At 50.6% G+C, this 21,205-nt stretch overlaps 1 protein-coding gene and 1 long non-coding RNA gene across 5 annotated transcripts in view; one reads left to right on the top strand and one right to left on the bottom strand.

The window, feature by feature from the left end:
• Nucleotides 1–1,000: 1,000 nt before the first annotated feature.
• LOC140396559 (fatty acyl-CoA reductase 1) overlaps nucleotides 1,001–21,205 on the top strand; it is a 328,616-nt gene continuing 308,411 nt past the window's right edge. Inside the window, exon 1 of one of the 4 annotated variants that reach the window (XM_072485319.1) lies at nucleotides 1,001–1,104. Coding sequence is in view for 1 of the 4 variants with exons in the window: in XM_072485324.1 (XP_072341425.1) it covers nucleotides 1,096–1,104 (9 nt within the window). In the remaining 3 variants the exon portion in view is untranslated. Of the gene's footprint in view, nucleotides 1,105–5,193; nucleotides 5,298–21,205 lie in introns of those variants that run through there. The other 3 variants (XM_072485324.1, XM_072485320.1, XM_072485325.1) reach the window with 3 other exon arrangements.
• Nucleotides 7,515–21,205, bottom strand: part of LOC140396560 (uncharacterized) — a 119,928-nt gene continuing 106,237 nt past the window's right edge. The window contains exon 3 of the long non-coding RNA XR_011936570.1: nucleotides 7,515–7,908. This is a non-coding gene — a long non-coding RNA (uncharacterized lncRNA). The remainder of the gene's footprint in view (nucleotides 7,909–21,205) is intronic.

The raw sequence follows: 21,205 nt of genomic DNA, 5'->3' as shown, positions 1-21,205 counted from the left end.
AAGTGGGGCAGCATTTACCATCGCAAAAACACTCTGTAATATGTTTAGTAAGAAGTCTCAATACTCTCTCTCTGTATATATACATATATATATTCCCACCGCATTCTAATGCCTTAGCAAAGCTCTGAAGGTGACAAGTGTAAAGATTTTAAATTTTAAAAGTGATGCTTTTAAAGTTCAAACAATGATCAATAATCACCAACCAAGACACGCAGTAATGAGTCAGCACTATGGTTAGCACTGCTGCCTCACAGCGCCAGGGGCTCTGTGTGGAGTCTGCATGTTCTCCCCGTGTCTGCGTGGGTTTCCTCTGGGTGCTCCGCTTTCATAGAATTTACAGTGCAGAAGGAGGCCATTCGGCCCATTGAGTCGGCACCGGTCCTTGGAAAGAGCACCAGACTTATGCCCACGCCTTCAGCCTATACTCGTAACCCAGTAACCCCACCGAAACGTTTATCACGGCCAATCCACCTAACCTGCCCATCTTTGGACTGCGGGAGGAAACCGGAGCACCCGGAGGAAACCCACGCAGACACGGGGAGGATGTGCAGACTCCGCACAGACAGTGACCCAAGCCGGAATCGAACCTGGGACCCTGGCGCTGTGAGGCAGCAGTGCTAACCACTGTGCCAACGCCCAGAGGTGCAGGTTCGGTGGACTGGCCATGTTAAATTGCCCCTTAGTGCCCAGGGATGCGCAGGTTAGGAAGGGTGACAGGGGTAGTTCAGGGGGAGTGGGCCCGGGTGGGGGATCTCTTTCAGAGGGTCTGTGCAGACTCGATGGGCCGAATGGCCCTTTTCTGCAAATTCTTCAAATCAGGTTCTTCAGCGGCAGTGTACAGCAGACTGGCGAAGAGGGGTTTGCAAAGATCACAAATCCCAGTACAGGCGACTGCCGCTGCTGGCCCCCAGTGTGTGTGTGAGAGAGAGAGAGATGTGAATGCTGCCTGGGAGAGAGGCAGAGGGAGCGGCGCCTGCGCTGCGGGAGGAGGGAGGAGGCAGCGGGAGGAGGGAGGGAGGGAAGAGGGAGCCTCACAACCGGCGATCGCCCTTCCCTGGGCTTGTCCTGGAGTAGCAGCGCCGCACACAGCGATCCATGTCCACGGTAAGCACCTCCTGTCCCCCTCCCTCCTTCCCTCTCTCCCCCCTCCCTCCTTCCCTCTCTCCCCTCTCCCTCCCTCCTGTCCCCCTCCCTCATTCCCTCTCTCCCTCCCTCCCTCCTGCCCCCTCCCTCATTCCCTCTCTCCCTCCCTCCCTCATTCCCTCTCTCCCTCCCTCCTGTCCCCCTCCCTCATTCCCTCTCTCCCTTCTTCATTCCCCCTCCCTCATTCCCTCTCTCCCTCCCTCATTCTCTCTCTCCCTCCCTCCTGTCCCCCTCCCTCATTCCCTCTCTCCCTCCCTCATTCCCTCTCTCCCTCCCTCATTCCCTCTCTCCCTCCCTCCTGTCCCACTCCCTCATTCCCACTCTCCCTCCCTCATTCCCTCTCTCCCCCCTCCCTCATTCCCTCTCTCCTTCCCTCATTCCCTCTCTCCCTCCCTCATTCTCTCTCTCCCTCCCTCATTCCTGTCCCCCTCCCTCATTCCCTCTCTCCCTTCTTCATTCCCTCGCTCCCTCCCTCCTGTCCCCCTCCCTCATTCCCTCTCTCCCTCCCTCATTCCCTCTCTCCCTCCCTCAGAGAGGGCAGCACGGTAGCATTGTGGATAGCACAATTGCTTCACAGCTCCAGGGTCCCAGATTCTATTCCCGGCTTGGATCACTGTCTGTGCGGAGTCTGCACATCCTCCCCGTGTGTGCGTGGGTTTCCTCCGGGTGCTCCGGTTTCCTCCCACAGTCCAAAGATGTGCAGGTTAGGTGGATTGGCCATGCTAAAATTGCCCTTAGTGTCCAAAATTGCCCTTGGTGTTGGGTGGGGTTGCTGGGTTGTGGGGATAGGGTGGAGGTGTTGACCTTGGGTGGGGTGCTCTTTCCAAGAGCCGGTGCGGACTCGATGGGCCGAATGGCCTCCTTCTGCACTGTAAATTCTATGATAATCTATGATAATCATTCCCTCTCTCCCTCCCTCCCTCCTGTCCCCCTCCCTCATTCCCTCTCTCCTTTTCCCCCTCCCTCCCTCCCTCTCCCCTCCCTCCTCCCTCTCTCCCTCCCTCCCTCCTCCCCACCTCCTCTCTCCCTCCCTCCCTCCTCTCTCCCTCCCTCCCTCCCTCCTCTCTCCCTCCCTCCCTCCCTCCTCTGTCTCTATTTTCTCACCTCCTGTGCAGCTCGCCTGTCCCTTGGCCAGCCGGCTGTCAGTGGTGTGTTGGGGGTGTTGGGTGTTGGGTGTGTTGGGTGTTGGGGGTGTTGGTGTTGGGGCTGTTGGTTGTTGGGGGTGTTGGGTGTTGGGTGTGTTGGGTGTTGGGTGTGTTGGGTGTTGGGTGTTGGGGGTGTTGGGTGTTGGGTGTTGGGTGTGTTGGGTGTTGGGTGTGTTGGGTGTTGGGGGTGTTGGTGTTGGGGCTGTTGGTTGTTGGGGGTGTTGGGTGTTGGGGGTGTTGGGTGTTGGGGGTGTTGGGTGTTGGGTGTTGGGGATGTTGGGTGTTGGGTGTTGGGGGTGTTGGGTGTTGGGGGTGTTGGGTGTTGGGTGTGTTGGGTGTTGGGTGTGTTGGGTGTTGGGGTGTTGGTGTTGGGGCTGTTGGTTGTTGGGGGTGTTGGGTGTTGGGGGTGTTGGGTGTTGGGGGTGTTGGGTGTTGGGGGTGTTGGGTGTTGGGGATGTTCGGTGTTGGGTGTGTTGGGTGTTGGGTGTTGGGGGTGTTGGGTGTTGGGGGTGTTGGGTGTTGGGGGTGTTGGGTGTTGGGTGTTGGGGATGTTGGGTGTTGGGTGTGTTGGGTGTTGGGGGTGTTGGGTGTTGGGTGTGTTGGGGATGTTTGGTGTTGGGTGTGTTGGGTGTTGGGTGTTGGGGATGTTGGGTGTTGGGTGTGTTGGGGGTGTTGGGTGTTGGGGGTGTTGGGTGTTGGGGGTGTTGGGTGTTGGGGGTGTTGGGTGTTGGGTGTTGGGGATGTTGGGTGTTGGGTGTGTTGGGTGTTGGGTGTTGGGGGTGTTGTGTGTTGGGGATGTTTGGTGTTGGGTGTGTTGGGTGTTGGGGTGTTGGGATGTTGGGTGTGTGTTGGGTGTTGGGTGGTTGGGGGTGTGGGTGTTGGGGGTGTTGGGGTGTTGGGTGTTGGGGTGTGGGTGTGGGTGGTTGGGGATGTTGGGTGTTGGGTGTTGGGGTGTTGGGTGTGGGGTGTGGGGTGTTGGGTGTGTTGGGGTGTTGGGTGTTGGGGGTGTTGGGTGTTGGGGTGTTGGGTGTGGGTGTGGGGGTGTTGGGTGTGGGTGTGTCTGCTGAGTGAATGAATGGAGCTGCAGCCCGGGCAGCCTCTCGGGTTTGGACAATTTCTGGGCAAAATGCAGCAAACGCCAGAGGGACTGGTTGTAAAATCTGTAAAAAAAAAATGCACCCCCCTCCCCAAACCTTCCCGCCCGGCTTGTTCCAGGAGAGAGTGTGTGCAGCTGCAGGGAGCTGGGCAGTTCCTGCTATTCCCACATCTTTTCCCGGGATAACTGTTCCACATTCTCATCCTCCGCTTCTCCACAGTCCCACCCTTGGCAGGGACATCACCCTGACCACAGCCCTGTTCGGCTCTTTAATAAACATCCTTCACGTTGTTGGGAAACGTTTCCCCAACTGCAAGCGGACGAGGACGCCGCTTCGGCCCATCAACTAACCCCGCCTACCCCCTCCCCAGACCTCCAAACCCCCCCCCCCCAATTGAGCTGTTACTGACTGACTCGCAGGATTGGATCAGCTTTGTTAACCGGCCTCGGGTTTCCCTGGCTGGTGACTGGGATGGTGGTGGGGGGGTGGGGGGGGGGGGGGGAGGGGGCACCCCCAAATCATTTCAATTCTGGCCCCAACGTGAGCAAGGATCCTGGTAAGGGCTTTGAGGGTGAGTTAGGAATCTTAACCAAAACAGGGTGGAGGTCTGGGTGAGGGGTGTCTGGGCAAGGGGATGGGGGTCTGGGTGGGGATGGGGGGGGTCTGGGCAGGGGGGATGGGGGGTCTGGGTAGGGGGGTGGGCGGTCTGGGTGGGGGATGGGGGGTCTGGGCAAGGGGTGGGGGGTTTGGGCAGGGGGTGGGGGTCTGGGTGGGGGATGGGGCGTCTGGGCAGGGGTGGGGGCTGAGCAGGGGGATTTGGGGCTGGGCATGGGTTGGGGGGCTGGACAGGGGGATGGGGGGCTGGGCAGGGGGATGGGGGCTGGGGGGCTGGGCAGGGGGATGGGGGGGCTGGGCAGGGGGGTGGGGGCTGTACGGGGGCTGCGGTGGTCTGGGTGGGGGGAGGTCTAGGCAGGGGGTGGGGGGTCTGGGTGTGGGGGGGTCTGGGCAGGGGGTGGGGGGTTTGGGTGTGGGAGGTCTGGGCAGGAGGGTGGGGGGCTGGATGGGGGTCTGGGCAGGGGGTGGGGGGGTCTGGGTGTGGGGGGTCTGGGCAGGAGGGTGGGGGGTCTGGGTGTGGGAGTTCTGGGCAGGAGGGTGGGGGGTTCTGGGTGTGGGGGGTCTGGGCAGGAGGGTGGGGGGTTTGGGGTGTGGGGGGTCTGGGTGGGAGGGTGGGGTGGTCTTGGCAGGGGGTGGGGGTCTGGGCAGGAGGGTGGGGGGTCTGGGTGGGGATCTGGTGTGGGGGATGGGGGGGTCTGGGTGGGGGGTGGGGGGTCTGGGGGGGTGGGGGTCTGTGTCGCACCCTCACTAGGCGGCGGCCGCTCCTGCAGTTTGCTGCAAGCAGCGAGAGGCACCCATTCTGCTTCACTCTGAGCTCCAGCATCAAACCTCAGCCACTGGGACTGGGCTGACTGAACCCCCCCCCCTCCCCTGTGCCAGTGTACCTGCCCCCCCCGTGCCAGTGTACCTGCCCCCCTGTGCCAGTGTAGCTGCCCCCCCCGTGCCAGTGTACCTGCCCCCCTGTGCCAGTGTACCTGCCCCCCCGTGCCAGTGTCCCTGCCCCCCCGTGCCAGTGTCCCTGCCCCTCCGTGCCAGTGTCCCTGCCCCCCCCCCGTGCCAGTGTCCCTGCCCCCCCCCTCCCCCGTGTCATGTCCCTGCCCCCCCCCCCCCCGCCCAGCCGGCAGTGTGTGTGAGTGCCCCCTGCTCCATCGCTGTGTCTGGGGAAATGACACCATCATTCAGTTTCCGTTCCTCATTGCCAGCGCTGGTCACTCCCCCCCGCTCGCAGTGTCCTGTATTGAGATCACTCGGGCAGGTTTACGGTTCGACAATTTACTGCTTTGAAAGACAATTAACGGTAAGGCTTTCACCAAATGTGTTGCAAATCGCACGGCGTCTTCCTGGAAATGCGATCATCTGCGAGTTACTGCCAGAGTTGGGCTGTTCCCCTCCTTCAAGCTGAGGAAATGGTATCTGGCGCCCTGGTTACTTTGCGAACACATTGGGCGGTGGGAACTTCCCTGTACTTGGCATGGTACCTGCCGCTTTGGTCCAGGTATCTCTGAACATTGACTTTTACAAATGTGGAGTTACATTCCTTCATGTTGGTTGAATGATTTAATGTTGGCCAGGGTACTGGGATAACCCCCCTGCTCCTCTTCAAAGACACTTTTAGGTAACCCGTGAGGCAGCTGACCCTCAATGTAACAACTCCAGCAAAGGGTGGCACTTCTGACGCAGAACCCCCACACCCCTCAGTACTGGACTTGGGGTCCTTTAGTTCAGTTGGCAGGACAACTGGTCAGGGGCGGTACAGTGGTTAGCACAGTTGCTTCACAGTACCAGGGTCCCGGGTTCGATTCCTGGCTTGGGTCACTGCCTGTGCGGAGTCTGCACGTTCTCCCCGTGTCTGCGTGGGTTTCCTCCGGGTGCTCCGGTTTCCTCCCACAGTCCAAAGATGAGGAGGTTAGGTGGATTGGCTGAGCTAAATTGTCCTTAGTCCCCAAAAAGTTTAGTTTGGTACGGGGTAGGGTGAGGTGTGGACTTCGGCAGGGTGCTCTTTCCAAGGGCCGGTGCAGACTTGATGGGCCGAATGGCCTCCTTCTGCAGTATAGATTCTATGTGATGCAGAGCGAGGCCAACAGCGTGGGTTCAATTCCCGTGCCGGCTGAGGGTTATTCGTGAAGGCCCCGCCTTCTCAACCTTGCCCCTCGCCTGAGATGTGGTGATCCTCAGGTTAAATCACCACCAGCCTATGGTCATCTGGGACTATGGCGACGTTACTTACTGGACTAAGGTCTGGATCATGTTCACAACCTGTTGCATGTAAATGAGTGCACACAGTAATTCTCGTCAAGCTAGTTTACATTACAACAGAAGAATAATAAAATACAGGAGCCATTCTGATTGAGATCATGGGTTGTTCTGATTGGTGGTTTTGAAGTGTACCTGAGGACAGGTGGGAGGGAGAGAAACAAACAAGGTCTCGGGAGGGAATTCCAGAACTTGTGGCCCAGACAATTGAGCATGCCACCACCATTGGTGGGGCAAAGGTCACACTAGAGGGCAGCACGGTAGCACAGTGGGTAGCACTGTTGCTTCACAACGCAAGGGTCCCAGGTTCAATTCCCGGCTTGGGTCACTGTCTGTGCGGAGTCTGCACGTTCCCCCCGTGTCTGCGTGGGTTTCCTCCGGGTGCTCCGGTTTCCTCCCACAAGTCCCGAAAGATGTGCTGTTAGGTGAATTGGATATTCTGAATTCTCCCTCCGTGTACCCGAACAGGCGCCGGAATGTGGCGACTGGGGGCTTTTCACAGTAACTTCATTGCAGTGTTAATGTAAGCCTACTTATGATAATAAAGATTATTATTATGATTATTATTAACTGGAAGAATGCTGAGTTCTCAGAAAGTTCTTGGGCTGGTGGAGGTAACAGAGATTGGGAGGGTTGAGGCCATGCAGGGAACTGAATGTAAAAAATTGGATGTAAAGATCACAATAGGATCAATAGTCAGCGTAGATCAGTGAACACAGAGAGGTGATGGGCGGAAGGAAATAAAAGTGAGTTTTGGATGAAGTCACAAAAATGGGAGACCAATGTAGTCAAACTGGAAATAACAAATGCATGCAAATTTGAACCTCACTCCCAGAGACCTGAGCACATAGTGCCAACTGACCTTTTATTACAGCACTGAAGTGATTGCTGCACAATTGGAGGTGCTGTTTTCATGTGAGACATTACAATGAGGTCCTGTCTACCATCTGAATGGTTGTAAAAGATCTCACGGCACTTTCTGAAGAAGCGATAGGAGCTTTTCCCTGTTGTCCTGGTCAATATTTATCCCTCAATCAACATCACCAACATGGATTAGCTGGTTTGTTATGTTGTTGTAGAACTTGTTGAATACAAATTGGTTGTTGACACCTCCTACATGGCAACAGTGGCTGAACGTCAAAGGATTATGAAGCTGGTTTGCTGTAGAAGTTCTTTTCTGCACTACATTAAGGTTATGCTTTCTCAGTTTGTGAATACAGTGTCTAGAAATGTCTACAATAAAAACTGAACACTAGAAGTCTAATCAGAAAACATAATTTAATGTTTTCTTACTTAATGCTATGCCTCATGATAATGTTTTCTTACTTAATGCTATGCCTCATGATTTGGGCATGATGTGGTGATGTCGGTGTTAGATTGGGGTGGGCACAGTAAGAAGTTTTACAACTCCAGGTTAAAGTCCAACAGATTTGTCTCGAATCACTAGCGTTCGGAGCGCAGCTCCTTCATCAGGTTGAAAAAAGGGACAAAGGCAACCTCTATTGCTGGCTCCCTCTGAAGGAAAGGATTGGCCAATGAGGTCCTTTGTTGTACTTCTCAAGCTCTTCTCCCATCCGTGGTCTGTAAGAATTGGGTAAATTATTCAACCAGTGGTCTTGCCTGTTGCGTTGGACTCTTAACATTGCTTTTCTGTTCTGCAAAAAAATTGAGAAGTTCGATTTGTTTTGGTGGAAATAGACATTTGGTTGCATTTTTCTTCTATTGAATTGTTGACTGCTAGGCTTAATTCCCAACATCCGAGTCCTAATAATTGGACACATGGGGCGGCACGGTAGCACAGTGGTTAGCACTGTTGCATCACAGCGCCAGGGTCCCAGGTGCGATTCACTGACTGTGCGAAGTCTGCATGCTCTCTCCGTGTCTGCGTGGGTTTCCTCCGGGTGCTCCGGTTTCCCTCCCACAAGTCCCGAAAGACGTGCTGTTAGGTGAATTGGACATTCTGAATTCTCCCTCTGATGCCGGAGTGTGGTGACGAGGGGCTTTTCACTAACTTCATTGCAGTGTTAATGTAAGCCTACTTGTGACAATAAAGATTATTATTATATTATATTATTATATATTGTTGTATTGTATATTTTATTATAATTATATTGATATTACAATTGCTATCAATTACAATTACTTGATACTTCGTAAGAGGACTAACCTTGAAAATTTCAAAAAGATTACAGCTCACTGATGCCTGTGCGGATGGGGCAATATTGCAATTTCAGGGCCCAGAAATACAATTTTACCTTTCACTTTACTTCTATCCGTAACCGATATGATTCCCTGATTGACAAACAGTGGAAACTTTATACCCCTTGCACCTCATTTTCTACTTGCCATGCCAGTACAAATGGTGTGAAGCATATGAACATCTTGTTATAATGGCCTGAATTTTACTTTAATAATGACAGCGCGTGTCATTATTTCAATAATGACTGGCTGTGCCTTCTGCTATTCACAATTGTGCGTTTAAATGTGGAAATGCAGAGGTTGCTGTCGGAGATACGCTGCTCCTCTATACGGTGCAGCCATCACCGATAAACACGACACTGAAATCAATGTAATAGTTTAAACTTAGCCACTAGATAGGAATAATATGATCAGGGATAGTCAGCATGGCTTTGTGAAGGGTAGGACATGCCTCACAAACCTTATCGAGTTCTTTGAGAAGGTGACTGAACAGGTAGACGAGGGTAGAGCAGTTGATGTGGTGTATATGGATTTCAGTAAAGCGTTTGATAAGGTTCCCCACGGTAGGCTATTGCAGAAAATACGGAGGCTGGGGATTGAGGGTGATTTAGAGATGTGGATCAGAAATTGGCTAGCTGGAAGAAGACAGAGGGTGGTGGTTGATGGGAAATGTTCAGAATGGAGTTCAGTTACAAGTGGCGTACCACAAGGATCTGTTCTGGGGCCGTTGCTGTTTGTCATTTTCATCAACGACCTAGAGGAGGGCGCAGAAGGGTGGGTGAGTAAATTTGCAGACGACACTAAAGTCGGTGGTGTTGTCGACAGTGCGGAAGGATGTAGCAGGTTACAGAGGGACATAGATAAGCTGCAGAGCTGGGCTGAGAGGTGGCAAATGGAGTTTAATGTAGAGAAGTGTGAGGTGATTCACTTTGGAAGGAAGAACAGGAATGCAGAATATTTGGCTAATGGTAAAGTTCTTGGAAGTGTGGATGAGCAGAGGGATCTAGGTGTCCATGTACATAGATCCCTGAAAGTTGCCACCCAGGTTGATAGGGTTGTGAAGAAGGCCTATGGAGTGTTGGCCTTTATTGGTAGAGGGATTGAGTTCCGGAGTCATGAGGTCATGTTGCAGCTGTACAGAACTCTGGTACGGCCGCATTTGGAGTATTGCGTACAGTTCTGGTCACCACATTATAGGAAGGACATGGAAGCTTTGGAGCGGGTGCAGAGGAGATTTTCCAGGATGTTGCCTGGTATGGAGGGAAAATCTTATGAGGAAAGGCTGATGGACTTGAGGTTGTTTTCGTTAGAGAGAAGAAGGTTAAGAGGAGACTTAATAGAGGCATACAAAATGATCAGGGGGTTAGATAGGGTGGACAGTGAGAGCCTTCTCCCGCGGATGGAAATGGCTAGCACGAGGGGACATAGCTTTAAAATGAGGGGTAATAGATATAGGACAGAGGTCAGAGGTAGGTTCTTTACGCAAAGAGTGGTGAGGCCGTGGAATGCCCTACCTGCAACAGTAGTGAACTCGCCAACATTGAGGGCATTTAAAAGTTTATTGGATAAGCATATGGATGATAATGGCATAGTGTAGGTTAGATGGCTTTTGTTTCGGTGCAACATCGTGGGCCGAAGGGCCTGTACTGCGCTGTATCGTTCTATGTTCTATGTTCTATGGTCCTGCACTAAACAAACAGTTGAATAACTTCGGACCAGCGCATTCAGCAGTCAGGGAGTTTTTAACAGTGTAATAAGTAGTCATTATTGCTGAAAAATCCCTCTGACCCTGAAAAAATACTTTCACGAGCATGGACATTAATTCTGTCAAATTAATGTTGGAGATTTTCAAAAAAAGTCTTTGATATTTTTTCTGTTTGTATTTACAGTGCAGAAGGAGGCCATTCGGCCCATTGAGTCTGCACCATTCCTTGGAAAGAGCACCCTACTTAAGCCCACGCCTCCACTCTATCTCTGTAACCCAGCTAACCTTTAGGACGCTAAGGGGCAATTTAGCATGGCTAATTCTCCCAACCTGCACATGTTTTGAGGAAACCGGAGCACCCGGAGGAAACACACGCAGTCACTTTCTCTAAATCACATTTATATTCCTTTACCCCTATTTTGCTCTCTGCGCATGTTTCAAATATGATTTCTGCTTTCTGCTTCCTACTTCCTGGTTTCGATTGGTTGATGAGTTTATTTCACAAAGATGGGCCCGGGTAGCCTGCAAATTTGTTGAAAGCCTCTCATTTGCTTTCCCCTGATTTCTGCTCCTTCTAAAGTAATAACTGCAGTTTGAGCTATTGGCTAGGATCCTACTCTCAGCAGGGGAGGAGCTGCATTGGCACTCATCATGTAGCTAGTTGGCCAGAAACTTTAGTGACGATTTCTGCTAATTCACTGTTGGTTTCAGACTGGCTCCCTAGATGTGTAAGCAGCAGTGAAGCAGCAGGGAAACTCATCAACCGATCTAAACCTACGAAAGAGCACCCTCCCTAGGCCCACCGTAATGCCTGTAACGCACCTAACCAGCTTGTTTATGGACACTGAGGGCCAATTTATCACGGCCAATCCACCCAACCTGCAGAAGTTTGGATGTGGGAGGAAACCGGAGCACCCGGAGGAAACCCACGCAGACACGGGGAGAAAGTGCGGACTCCACACAGATTGTGACCCAAGGCCAGAATCGAACCGGGGTCGCTGGCGCTGTGAGGCAGCAGTGCCAACCACTGTGCCATGCAGTGGCAATGTGACTTGATTTGTAAACCAGTGGCCTGCATTAATATTCTGGGGGGGCATGAGATCAAATCCGACTCTGGATTGAATGTTTCGAGATGCTCTTTACTCAGTAAAGTAGCAGAGAGGTGTTGGTGGCCCTGTAATTAACCTGCGTACATATTTACAGAGAAGACATTCATGGTCCCAATCTTTCTACATGCAACAGCAGTAAACATCTCTTAAGCCATTTATTTTGAAGAAAAGTAACATGAAGACTGACTATTGTGCAGAGACGGTTAAAGATTGGAGCCGTCATCTTCAGGTTGATTGAATGGTGGAATTGTAGCTGTGATCATTGTGGGGAACAGACATCAGCTAATTGAACGCGAGCTCCTGCTCGTGCCAGTTTAAATAGTACACATTTAGAATGTTGACTGAATGCACCATTTTGTTGGATGCTTCCTCTTGGTCAGTTCCTTAGAGTCGAGGATGACTTGCATCCACGTTAATGATAAGTTCCCAGGCGACATAGTCCAAGGTGAGACCTACAGCCTCAGCCAGAGGCGAGACAGATAATGTTGAAGGGGTGGGTAGGTGGGATGGACGGGTTGACACAACCTCCTTTTGGTTTTTAACCCTTGGCTTCAGCCTACTCTTGGCGATGAACAAAGAACAACACAGCACAGGAACAGGCCCTTCGGCCCTCCGAGCCTGTACCAGTCATGATACCAACCTTGGCCAAAACCCTCAGCACTTCCTTGTTCCATATCCCTCTGTACCCATCCTATCCATGTGTTTGTCAAGATGCCTTTTGAACACCGTTAATGTGTCTGCTTCCACAGCCTCCCCTGGCAACACGTTCCAGGCACTCACCATCCTCTGTATAAAGAACTTGCTTCGCACATCTCCTCTAAACTCGGCCACTTGGACCTTAAACCTATGCCCCCAGTCACTGACCCCTCCACCCTGGGAAAGAGTGCCTGCCCATCCACTCTATCCATGCTCCTCATAATCTTGTAAACGTCTATCAGGTCGCCCCTCAACCTCCGTCATTCTAATGAAAACAGTCCGAGTCTATTCAGCCTCTTCGCATAGCTAACACCCTCCAGACCAGGCAACATCCTGGTCAACCTCCTCAGCACCCTCTCCAAAGCCTCCACATCCTTCTGGGAGTGTGGTGACCAGAATTGTGCGCAATGGAACCTGAGGTGCTGAGCTCCTTCCGGTGGCCTTGGGTCAGGGATACCCTAGTGTCGTTAAAGATGTTGCACCTATTCAAGGAGGCTTTGAACGTGTCCTTGAAGCATTTCCTCTGCCCTCCTGGGGTTCACGTGCCGTGTCAAAGTTCTGAGTAAGTCTTGTGCCAGGCTTGCGGGCGAAGTGGCCCACCCTGCAGAGTTGATCGAACATGGCCAGTGCTTTTATGCTGGGGATGTTGGTCTGAGCAATAACACTGGTATTGGTATTCTAATCAGCAGGGTTGGTGTGATGAGACAGCCTTGCTTGACCCGACTCCGAATGTGAATTCGGTCTGTGGTGGAGCCACTGATCCGAATCATGGCTTTCACGTCAATGTGGAGCAGACAAAGGATAGTGACAAACCTTCCCTGTGACCTTCCCTGTGACCTTCCCGTGGCCAACAGCAGGGAAATTCCTCTCTAGTTTCTGCAGTTGGACTTCTTGACGATGGCCACGATTACAGTGTCTCTGTGATCTTCTGACGTGTTCTCCTCCTTTCAGAGAAGGGAAATGAGGTTGCGGCAATAGTTGTTCTCTGCCCTGTTTTGCGCCTCACGGGGAATTCCATCTGCTCTTGATGCCTTGTTTTTCTAGCTGTCGAATGGTCTTTTCTACCTCGTGCCAATGTTGGGGGTGTGGTGAGATGGTGGCAGTAGCACACGGCGGGATGGAGTTGAGGACACTTGTGTTGAAGACAGAGTCTCTATTGAGGTGGTCTTTGAAGTGCTCATTGCGGCAGGCGCTGACTGCCTCTCCATTTATGAGGAGCTCCTCTCCACTCTTGGCCAGCAGTGGGGTGGGGCCTCAGGTACTTGGGCCATACGTGGTCTTGACTACGCTAAAGAAACCTCGCGTGTCATGGTCGTCAGTTGACTGCTGGATTGCCTGCACTTTCTCCACCCACCATCGCTTCTTTCAGTTGTGGTTTTTTTGCTGTGCCTCAGTCTTCTGGAGACCTGCTTTCTTGCTCTTGGGTTGCGTTGCAACTGCAAGTTAACATCCTTGCTACTGTTAAGTGGTGGTGGACGTCACAGCAATCGCCAATAGTCAGACAGCTTCAATCTTGTCTGCCCAGGTGTCCCATACGGTAGGGCAGCAGTTTTATCGATAACTACCAGCTCCAGATCCCCTTTCCAGCTATTACTAAGAATCACTATGTATGATGTAAGCATCAACGATACAGGAAGCGGAGCAAACAGGACTCTTTAAAGTTTGTTTCAAAAGCATGGGCTGCCTTCTGCCCTCCCTTCCTGCCAGAGCTTTCAAGAGTTGTAAAGGAGGCACATTTACACCATGTTCTAGTAAAATGTACTGTGATGCTTGCACAGAAAGTTGGGGAGGCAATTGTACTGAAACTACTGTGCTTTTTAGCAACTGTTTTTCGCTTCCGGGCAAACCCCAAACCAGACTGCACCATAAACATGGCGCTTACAATTCTTTTTGTACAATAGCAAAACGTTAAATGTACCGAATGCCGTGCAAAATAGTACTCCAGTGAATGGACAGAAATCCTTTTCCCTAATGCGCCGATTTTTTGGAAGCGTGGAAAAAAGACCTCTTGTAAGATTTCCTCAGGAAATAATTCCTCGTTGAGATTAATTATTTTGTGAAGTTCCAGTATCTATAATATGAAATTAAAAATTAAACATGCAATTGCTTTCACAGGTTAGGTCCAGTTAGAAACAATTGAAGATGTCACTTGTCCCAACTGGAACAGAAATTCCCTGTGACATTTTAGTATTGTTGTCTGAAATGGAAGATTCAACACAATAGTTCAACACAATAGTTTCCTATTTAATTTGATAGGCACATGGGAATGAGATTATCTTTGATCAGCTTTATGCACTGCAACAAATTAAATGAATTTGTTTACAGACTGCTTCTTTTTATTTATGTTCCTGGACAAAGTACTCCCTCTGGGCAGGCTGCCTGTTGTTATGATCCCAACGCAGACCCCCAAATTTCTTATGATTCGGCTGCGGAAAGGTAACTTTTGTTGTAAACTAGATGAAATCGCAATTACTTACTAACAGAATAAAGCCACAAGATTCCACATTTTTAAAGAAACAGGAAGATTTTACCAGAGAAAGTCAGCAAAGCAAGCAATCAACACTAGCTATTTTACGCTCTAACATACAGAATTAACTTGAAGTAAATATGGAGTAACAGACAACCTGTGGTCAAACGCACCACCAACAGCACATTAAATGGCAGACATCACCAAGTCAGGTCCCACAAAATTCTCAGCAACCCACCCAGACGTCAGTGATCACAGTGAGCCACAAAATCCTTTACACCTCTGTCTTCCTCGGGAATCTGTCTATTCCCTGATTTCCCTCAAGAACCACTGCAACTCAAGCTTCCCCAATGACTCCTAGCCTCCCAGTTGCTCAATCTCTTCTCCCTGGACTGCGTCCCACTGGATTCGTAAAGGTGCACCCCACTTGTCAGCACGATTCCAGCTCTCCAGCTACTCTGAGTAGAAAATCTCTGCTCCTGGGCTTTCCTCTGTCTCAACAGTCAGCTTCACTGAGCTGGCACTGCCCCTGGGTTTCTAAGAGCTCCGGTCACCCCTGCTACACTGAGCAGATACTGCTCCTGAGATTCCTTGAGCCCTAACTTTTAGCAGCACGGAGTTACTATTGGTTCCCAGGGCTTCTCTGAGCCCCAGCACCCTGGGCAGCACGGTGTAACAGTGGTTAGCACAGCTACCTCACAGCGCCAGGGACACGGGTTCAATTCTGGCCTTGGATGATTGTGAGTTTTTTCTCTGTGTCTGCGTTTCCTTGGTAGGGTGTTCTTTTACACTCAATGGGCCGAATGGCCTCCTTCTGCACTGTAGGGATTCCATGGAGTTGACTTGCCTGGTTTGGATTTAAACAAAAGCTTGGAATTATAACTGTTCCCTGGTGCATTCTCCATGGCAACTCCTCCACCAATCAGAATCCACTTACCAACCAATCCGCACCTTTTTCTCATGTAGTATCATTTGTTGTTCCCAGTGATATTTGGGACTGAACTCTTCGGCCGCGCCCACTGCAAGATCGCCACGGGTGGGACTCAGACCATGTGAAGGTCCATTTTCCTCGGACGGGAATTTCCGGTCGCAGGTGAATCCTGCCCTTCATAGAATTTGCAGTGCAGAAGGAGGCCATTCGGCCCATCGAGTCTGGACCGGCTCTTGGAAAGAGCACCCTACCCAAGGTCAACACCTCCACCCTATCCCCATAACCCAGTAACCCCACCCAACACTAAGGGCAATTTTGGACACTAAGGGTAATTTATCATGGCCAATCCACCTAATCTGCACATCTTTGGACTGTGGGAGGAAACCGGAGCACCCGGAGGAAACCCACGCACACACGGGGAGGATGCGCAGACTCCGCACAGACAGTGACCCAAGCCGGAATCGAACCTGGGACCCTGGAGCTGTGAAGCAATTGTGCTATCCACAATGCTACCGTACTGCCCTTGGTATTTTGATAATCTGTTCTGGTGAGTGCAAAGGTGAGAAACTTTGGCAACAATTCTCTAATTCTGTATTACCAAGCAACTGATTTTTGATATTTTTGTTGAAGCAGCTGAAGATGGCTGGGCATCGGAAATTATATTGAAGAATTTATTCAGCAATTGTCTTGAGATTGAGTTGATTCCCCTCCAACAACCACAACCATTTTCCATTGTACTCCAGCCAGTGGACAGTTTCATGCTGGTTTCTATTGAGTCCAGTGTTACCGGGGCTCCTTCACCCCACACTTGGTCAAGTGCTTCCTTGAGGTCAAACACAGTCACTCTCACTTCACCTCTTGAATTCAGCTCTTCTATTCAAGTCTGCACCGAGGCTGTAATGCGATCAGAAGCTGAGTTCCTTTGGCGGAACCCAAAATACACATCAGTGAGCAGGTTATTGCTGCGTAAGTGCGATAGCACAGTCAGTGACACCTTCCATCACTTTGCTGATGATCGAGAGTAAAGTGATGGGGGAGTAATTGGCCTGATTGGATTTGTCTTACCCTTTTTGTAAACAGGACATTTCTCGGCAATTTTCTGGAGCTTAAACCTTCAGCATTACAGCCGAAATGTGGCCAGGGTCCATAATCGTTCCTGTACCCAGTGACCTTCAGGCATATTTTAATATCACATGGAGTGAATCAAATTGATCTCTCCACCTAATTGAAGTCTTCCACCTCTGATAACATCCTTGTAAACTTCCTCTGCACTCTCACCATCCTTCCTAGTGCAGTGTTGGCCACAATATTCCAGATAGGAGCTAATCAGTGTTTTATAACGGTTTAACATACCGTTCTTGCTCTCAGACTCTATTAAGCCAAGGATCCTTAAAGCCTTTATTACAACTTTTTGTATGCGTCTTGGCACCTTCTGAGACTTGAGCGTGAAGTCCCTGAAGCCCTTTTTAAATGGTACCATTTAGTTTATATAGCCTCTCCTTATTCTTCCTACCAAAACCAATCACTTCACTTTTCTGTGTTAAATTGAATCTCCTATAAGCCGTGTCCCTTTCATCAATGTGTCTATGTCCTCTAAGTCTCACTGTTTACTACGTTACGGAAATGCAGAAAATCTTATACACACAGAAGTGTGTCTTATATCTAAGTCCAGCCCATCAATTTATATCTGAAAGATCTGTGGTTTCAACACCGATCCCTGGGTGCAATATCACTCCTCGCTTCCTTCTCGTCTGAAAAGCAACTATTCATCATGGGTGGGATTGCCCGGTCCCCTCGCCGCGGGTTTCTCGGTGCGCCGTTCACTGGCGGCAGGGTCTCTCTTCCGTCACTTGTCAACGGGATTTCCTGTTGAAGCCACCACGCTGGGAAATGTGCAGGTGGAGGAGCGCTGTCATGGGAGGAAGAGAATGCCAACGGTTGGAGAATTCCGGCCCATTCATTTCTGCTTTCTGTCCCTGGGCCAATGTTCTATCCGTGCAGTTCCTTCATCCTGGAGCTTGCATTTTGCAACCGAGTCTATTTTGCGGCAGTTTATCAAACACCTTTTGGAAGTCCATATACACAACATCAACTACACTCCCCGAATCCACCCTCGCCGAGACTTTATTGAAGAACTGGATCAAGTCAAACATGATTTGCCTTTCACACATCCATGTTGATTTTCAGTTATCAGTGCATATTTTTCCAAACACTCGTTAATTTTGTCCAAAGCATTACTGGGCTCTACAAGTTCCCCCACCACTGGCATGAGGCTGACTAGCTGGGCCCATTTGTAAAAATAGTGGAAGTGTGACCCAGTGCAGATATCCCAGGTCAGGTGCAGAAGACTGATGTGTCAGAGTTTGCTACTCGGCTAGCTGAGCTTCTGTAGTGAAATGGCAGCTACCTGTGAATATGGAGAGACACCGAATAAAACAAGATAACTCTAAAGTTGACACATAGAGACTGTCCTGTCTTACCCCCAGTCATGAGTTGAGTAATCAAACATAAAATGCTCGAAATGCTCAACCAGTCAGGTAGCATCTATCGAGAAAGGCAGAGGTAATATTGTGGGTCCATAATCTTTCATCAGAATTTTAAAAATGAGCTTTGTGCATCTTCCTGTAAAAGCGGTCTGATTTGCTGAGTGTTTCCAGTATTTAATATCAGGTTTCCAATGACGGATGTGCGTGCCCTGGGCTTTCCAGGAAAACATTGTAGTTGATCGTCAGGAGTGTGTCCAGGAGTGGCGGAGGAGGAGACTGGGAATGAGTTGGAGGTGTAAGGATGGTAGGGTTGGAGGAATGTGACATGGGTCTATCAGAGATGGTGGGGGGAGAATGTCATCCATTATCCCGCCTGGTGACATTCTCACTCATTGTAGGCATTTTCACAGTAACTTCATTGCAGTGTTAATGGAAGCCTACTTGTGACAATAATTAAGGTTAGTATTATTATTCCCACATGCTTTGCTACACCCCACCTTAGTCCTGAATTACGTTCTTTCCCCCTCACCACAGCTATCTTTGCGTTCACCTCCAATTTCCCTTCTTATCCCACCACCCAATTAGAATCATAGAATCATAGAATTTACAGTGCAAAGGAGGCCATTCGGCCCATCGAGTCTGCACCAGCCCTTTGAAAGAGCTCCCCACCCAAGCCCACACCTCCACCCTACCCCCGTAACCCAGTAACCCCTCCCCCCACAAACGTTTTTGGACACCAAGGGTATTTAACATGGCCAATCCACCTAACCTGCACATCTTTGGACTGTGGGAGGAAACCGGAGCACCCGGAGGAAACCCACACACACACACGGGGAGAACGTGCAGACTCCACACACACAGTGACCCAAGCCGGGAATCGAACCTGGGACCCTGGAGCTGTGAAGCAACAGTGCTAACCACTGAGCTACCATGCCGCCCTGACATTCCCTTCCCCCTGCCCTCCCAGCTCATGACATTGCCTGTCTCCCCACCACAGCTCCTGACATTCTCTGGCTCTAAGTTCCCGAGCCTGCCCCGCCAGTGTAACGTCGCTGGTCCCGACCCATAACTCTGTCTTTGATTAAGTGAAATGAAATGACCACTTATTGTCGGCTACAAATATGGCGACGGAAGCCGTCCAGGGCCTGGCGGCCCCTGCCCACTGTGCCACTCTGTAGAAAAACAAAAACACTCCATCCCAAGTTTATTTTTCTTTTTACAATTAGTATAACTCGGCTTACAGGTTAACTTAGCAATAACTGTGAAGCTAGCACAGCATTCTAAACATGGTTACACCTCATTTAACAAGGTTGAACTTGTTCAAGGATTTTTAGTGCTAAAATTTTTGTCCGTTCACTGATGGCTTGGAAATTGGGTGATCCTGGAGGAATGTTGAATCAATGACAGCCGTTTTGAATTTTCACCTCCTCCTGTGCCCATGAGCACTCCAGAACCTTCTGTCAGTTTGAGGGCAGTAATGACAGCAAGCACTAACCGCTTTGCCGTCTTTACAATGCCTATTCTGAGTGAGACTCTTAAGCCCTCTACAAAAGTGCAGGGACTTCTGGCAATCTGAGGTGCATCAGTATAAACGATAACTCTTTTTCTTTTACTCCCAATCTCTCTTTGCTTGTCTGTTGTGGTGAAACACCTGCCTTTTATTCAGAAAATGTTACCTCTACTTCACAGTGACGTCCCTCTGTGAAAATAAAATCAAAAGAACATTATGACAATGCTGTTGACTTATTTACAAACAGCACCGCGTGGAAGTAAGGAGGTGATACAGTGAAGAATCCTTTGCACCTGATGCTGTGTATAGTGGCTGAGGAATAAGCCGTGCTGGAGTTTAGTATGACACAGAATTGTTGTCAATGTAGTCCCGAAAAGGAGAATCAGAAATACTTTATTTCCTACTCGCGCTGGGAAATTCAACAACAGATTAACGGCCCATCCGGGACCATCCTGAGATGCCGGCTCCTCCACACTTGCGGACTTCACCTCAAAAGCCCACAGCTCCTTGGGCAGTTTCCCTTGCCGGCCCCTGAGTAAGTAGACATGGTGTAACTTTGCCAGTACTGTGTCCAGTCGTGTATCTGAGCGGCGATGACGGGCAAAATATCCATAAAGGTTAGGGTCGATTCGACCTCCTCAGTCATTGGTGGAGGTGGGGGCGTGCCATCAATGGGAGCTGGCTCAGAGCGTCCGCGTTTGCGATCTGCGTGCCTGGGCGATGCTCAAGCACGTACTTGTACGCCGCTAGCAACAGGGCGCATCGCTGTATCCGGGCAATGCTACTGGCGGAATCGCCTTGTCCTCTTTAAGCAACCCGAGCAATGGTTTGTGGTTCGATATGACGGTGAACTGGAGCCGATACACATTCTGGTGAAATGTCTTCACCGCAAAGATGACGGCCAGCCCCTTCTCAATTTGGTTACAGTTGCACTCTGCAGCGGCCAAAGTCCGTGAAGCATCCAGCGGTCTCTCCTGTCCGTCAACCATGTGGTGGGATAACATCATCCCAATTTCGTAGGGTGAGGTGTCGCAAATGACAAAAAGGGCTTTGAGGGTGAGGAGTCGTAATGGATCAACAATCCTGAGGACAACAACCGGCGCTTCACCCTGGCGAAGACGGCTTCTAGCGGTAATATCCACGCCCATTCTTGATGCTTCTTCGGTATCACGTGCAGCGGTGCGAGGATGGTCACCAGGTTCGGGATGGATTTCCTACAATAATGCACGGGTCCTAAGGACGATTGCAATTCGGTCGCATTCTCTGGCGTGGGGGTTTGTTTGATTACTCGCATATTCTCCTCCATTGGGTACGTGACCCCTGTGGTGTAGAAAACACATTTCCTCTCTTAAGGTGATGCCTGTCCTAGAAAACCGGTGGAGGACTTCCTCCGAGTTGCTCAGCTGCTCCTTTTCTGGTGGCTCCAGTGACCAGGACATCATCCCAGTAAACCGCCATTCCCGGGATAGTCCTTGGAGGATGTTCTCCGGGAATCTCTGAAAAATAGTGCAAGCTGATGACAGGCTGAATGGAAGCCGTGTGTCGGAAACTGGGCAGCCCCTGAAATACTTTGTTTGGGCCTCAGGGTCTACCTGTATCTTGGCCATGGCACCTTTGATCTTACCCAGGCCATCTGGAAAATCTCTGGGTACTTCCCCAGGACTTCGTATAACCCCCCCCCCCCCCCCCCCCCCCGGTGCCCATCCTGAAATTCCACTGCCAGTCCAAACGGAGCCTCCGTACCCAATCACGGCCCATCAGACTCGGGCTGGGACCCTTCACAATTATCAAGGGCAGCCTGACGGACTGGTGTCCGTAGGTAACTGGGGTCATTGTTTTACCCGCGATG

This window comes from Scyliorhinus torazame, chromosome 19 (assembly GCF_047496885.1).
Source record: "Scyliorhinus torazame isolate Kashiwa2021f chromosome 19, sScyTor2.1, whole genome shotgun sequence".
NCBI lineage: Eukaryota > Metazoa > Chordata > Chondrichthyes > Carcharhiniformes > Scyliorhinidae > Scyliorhinus > Scyliorhinus torazame.
The sequence above is the reverse complement of the archived record's forward strand: the minus strand, read 5'-3'. Positions and strand labels throughout refer to the sequence as shown.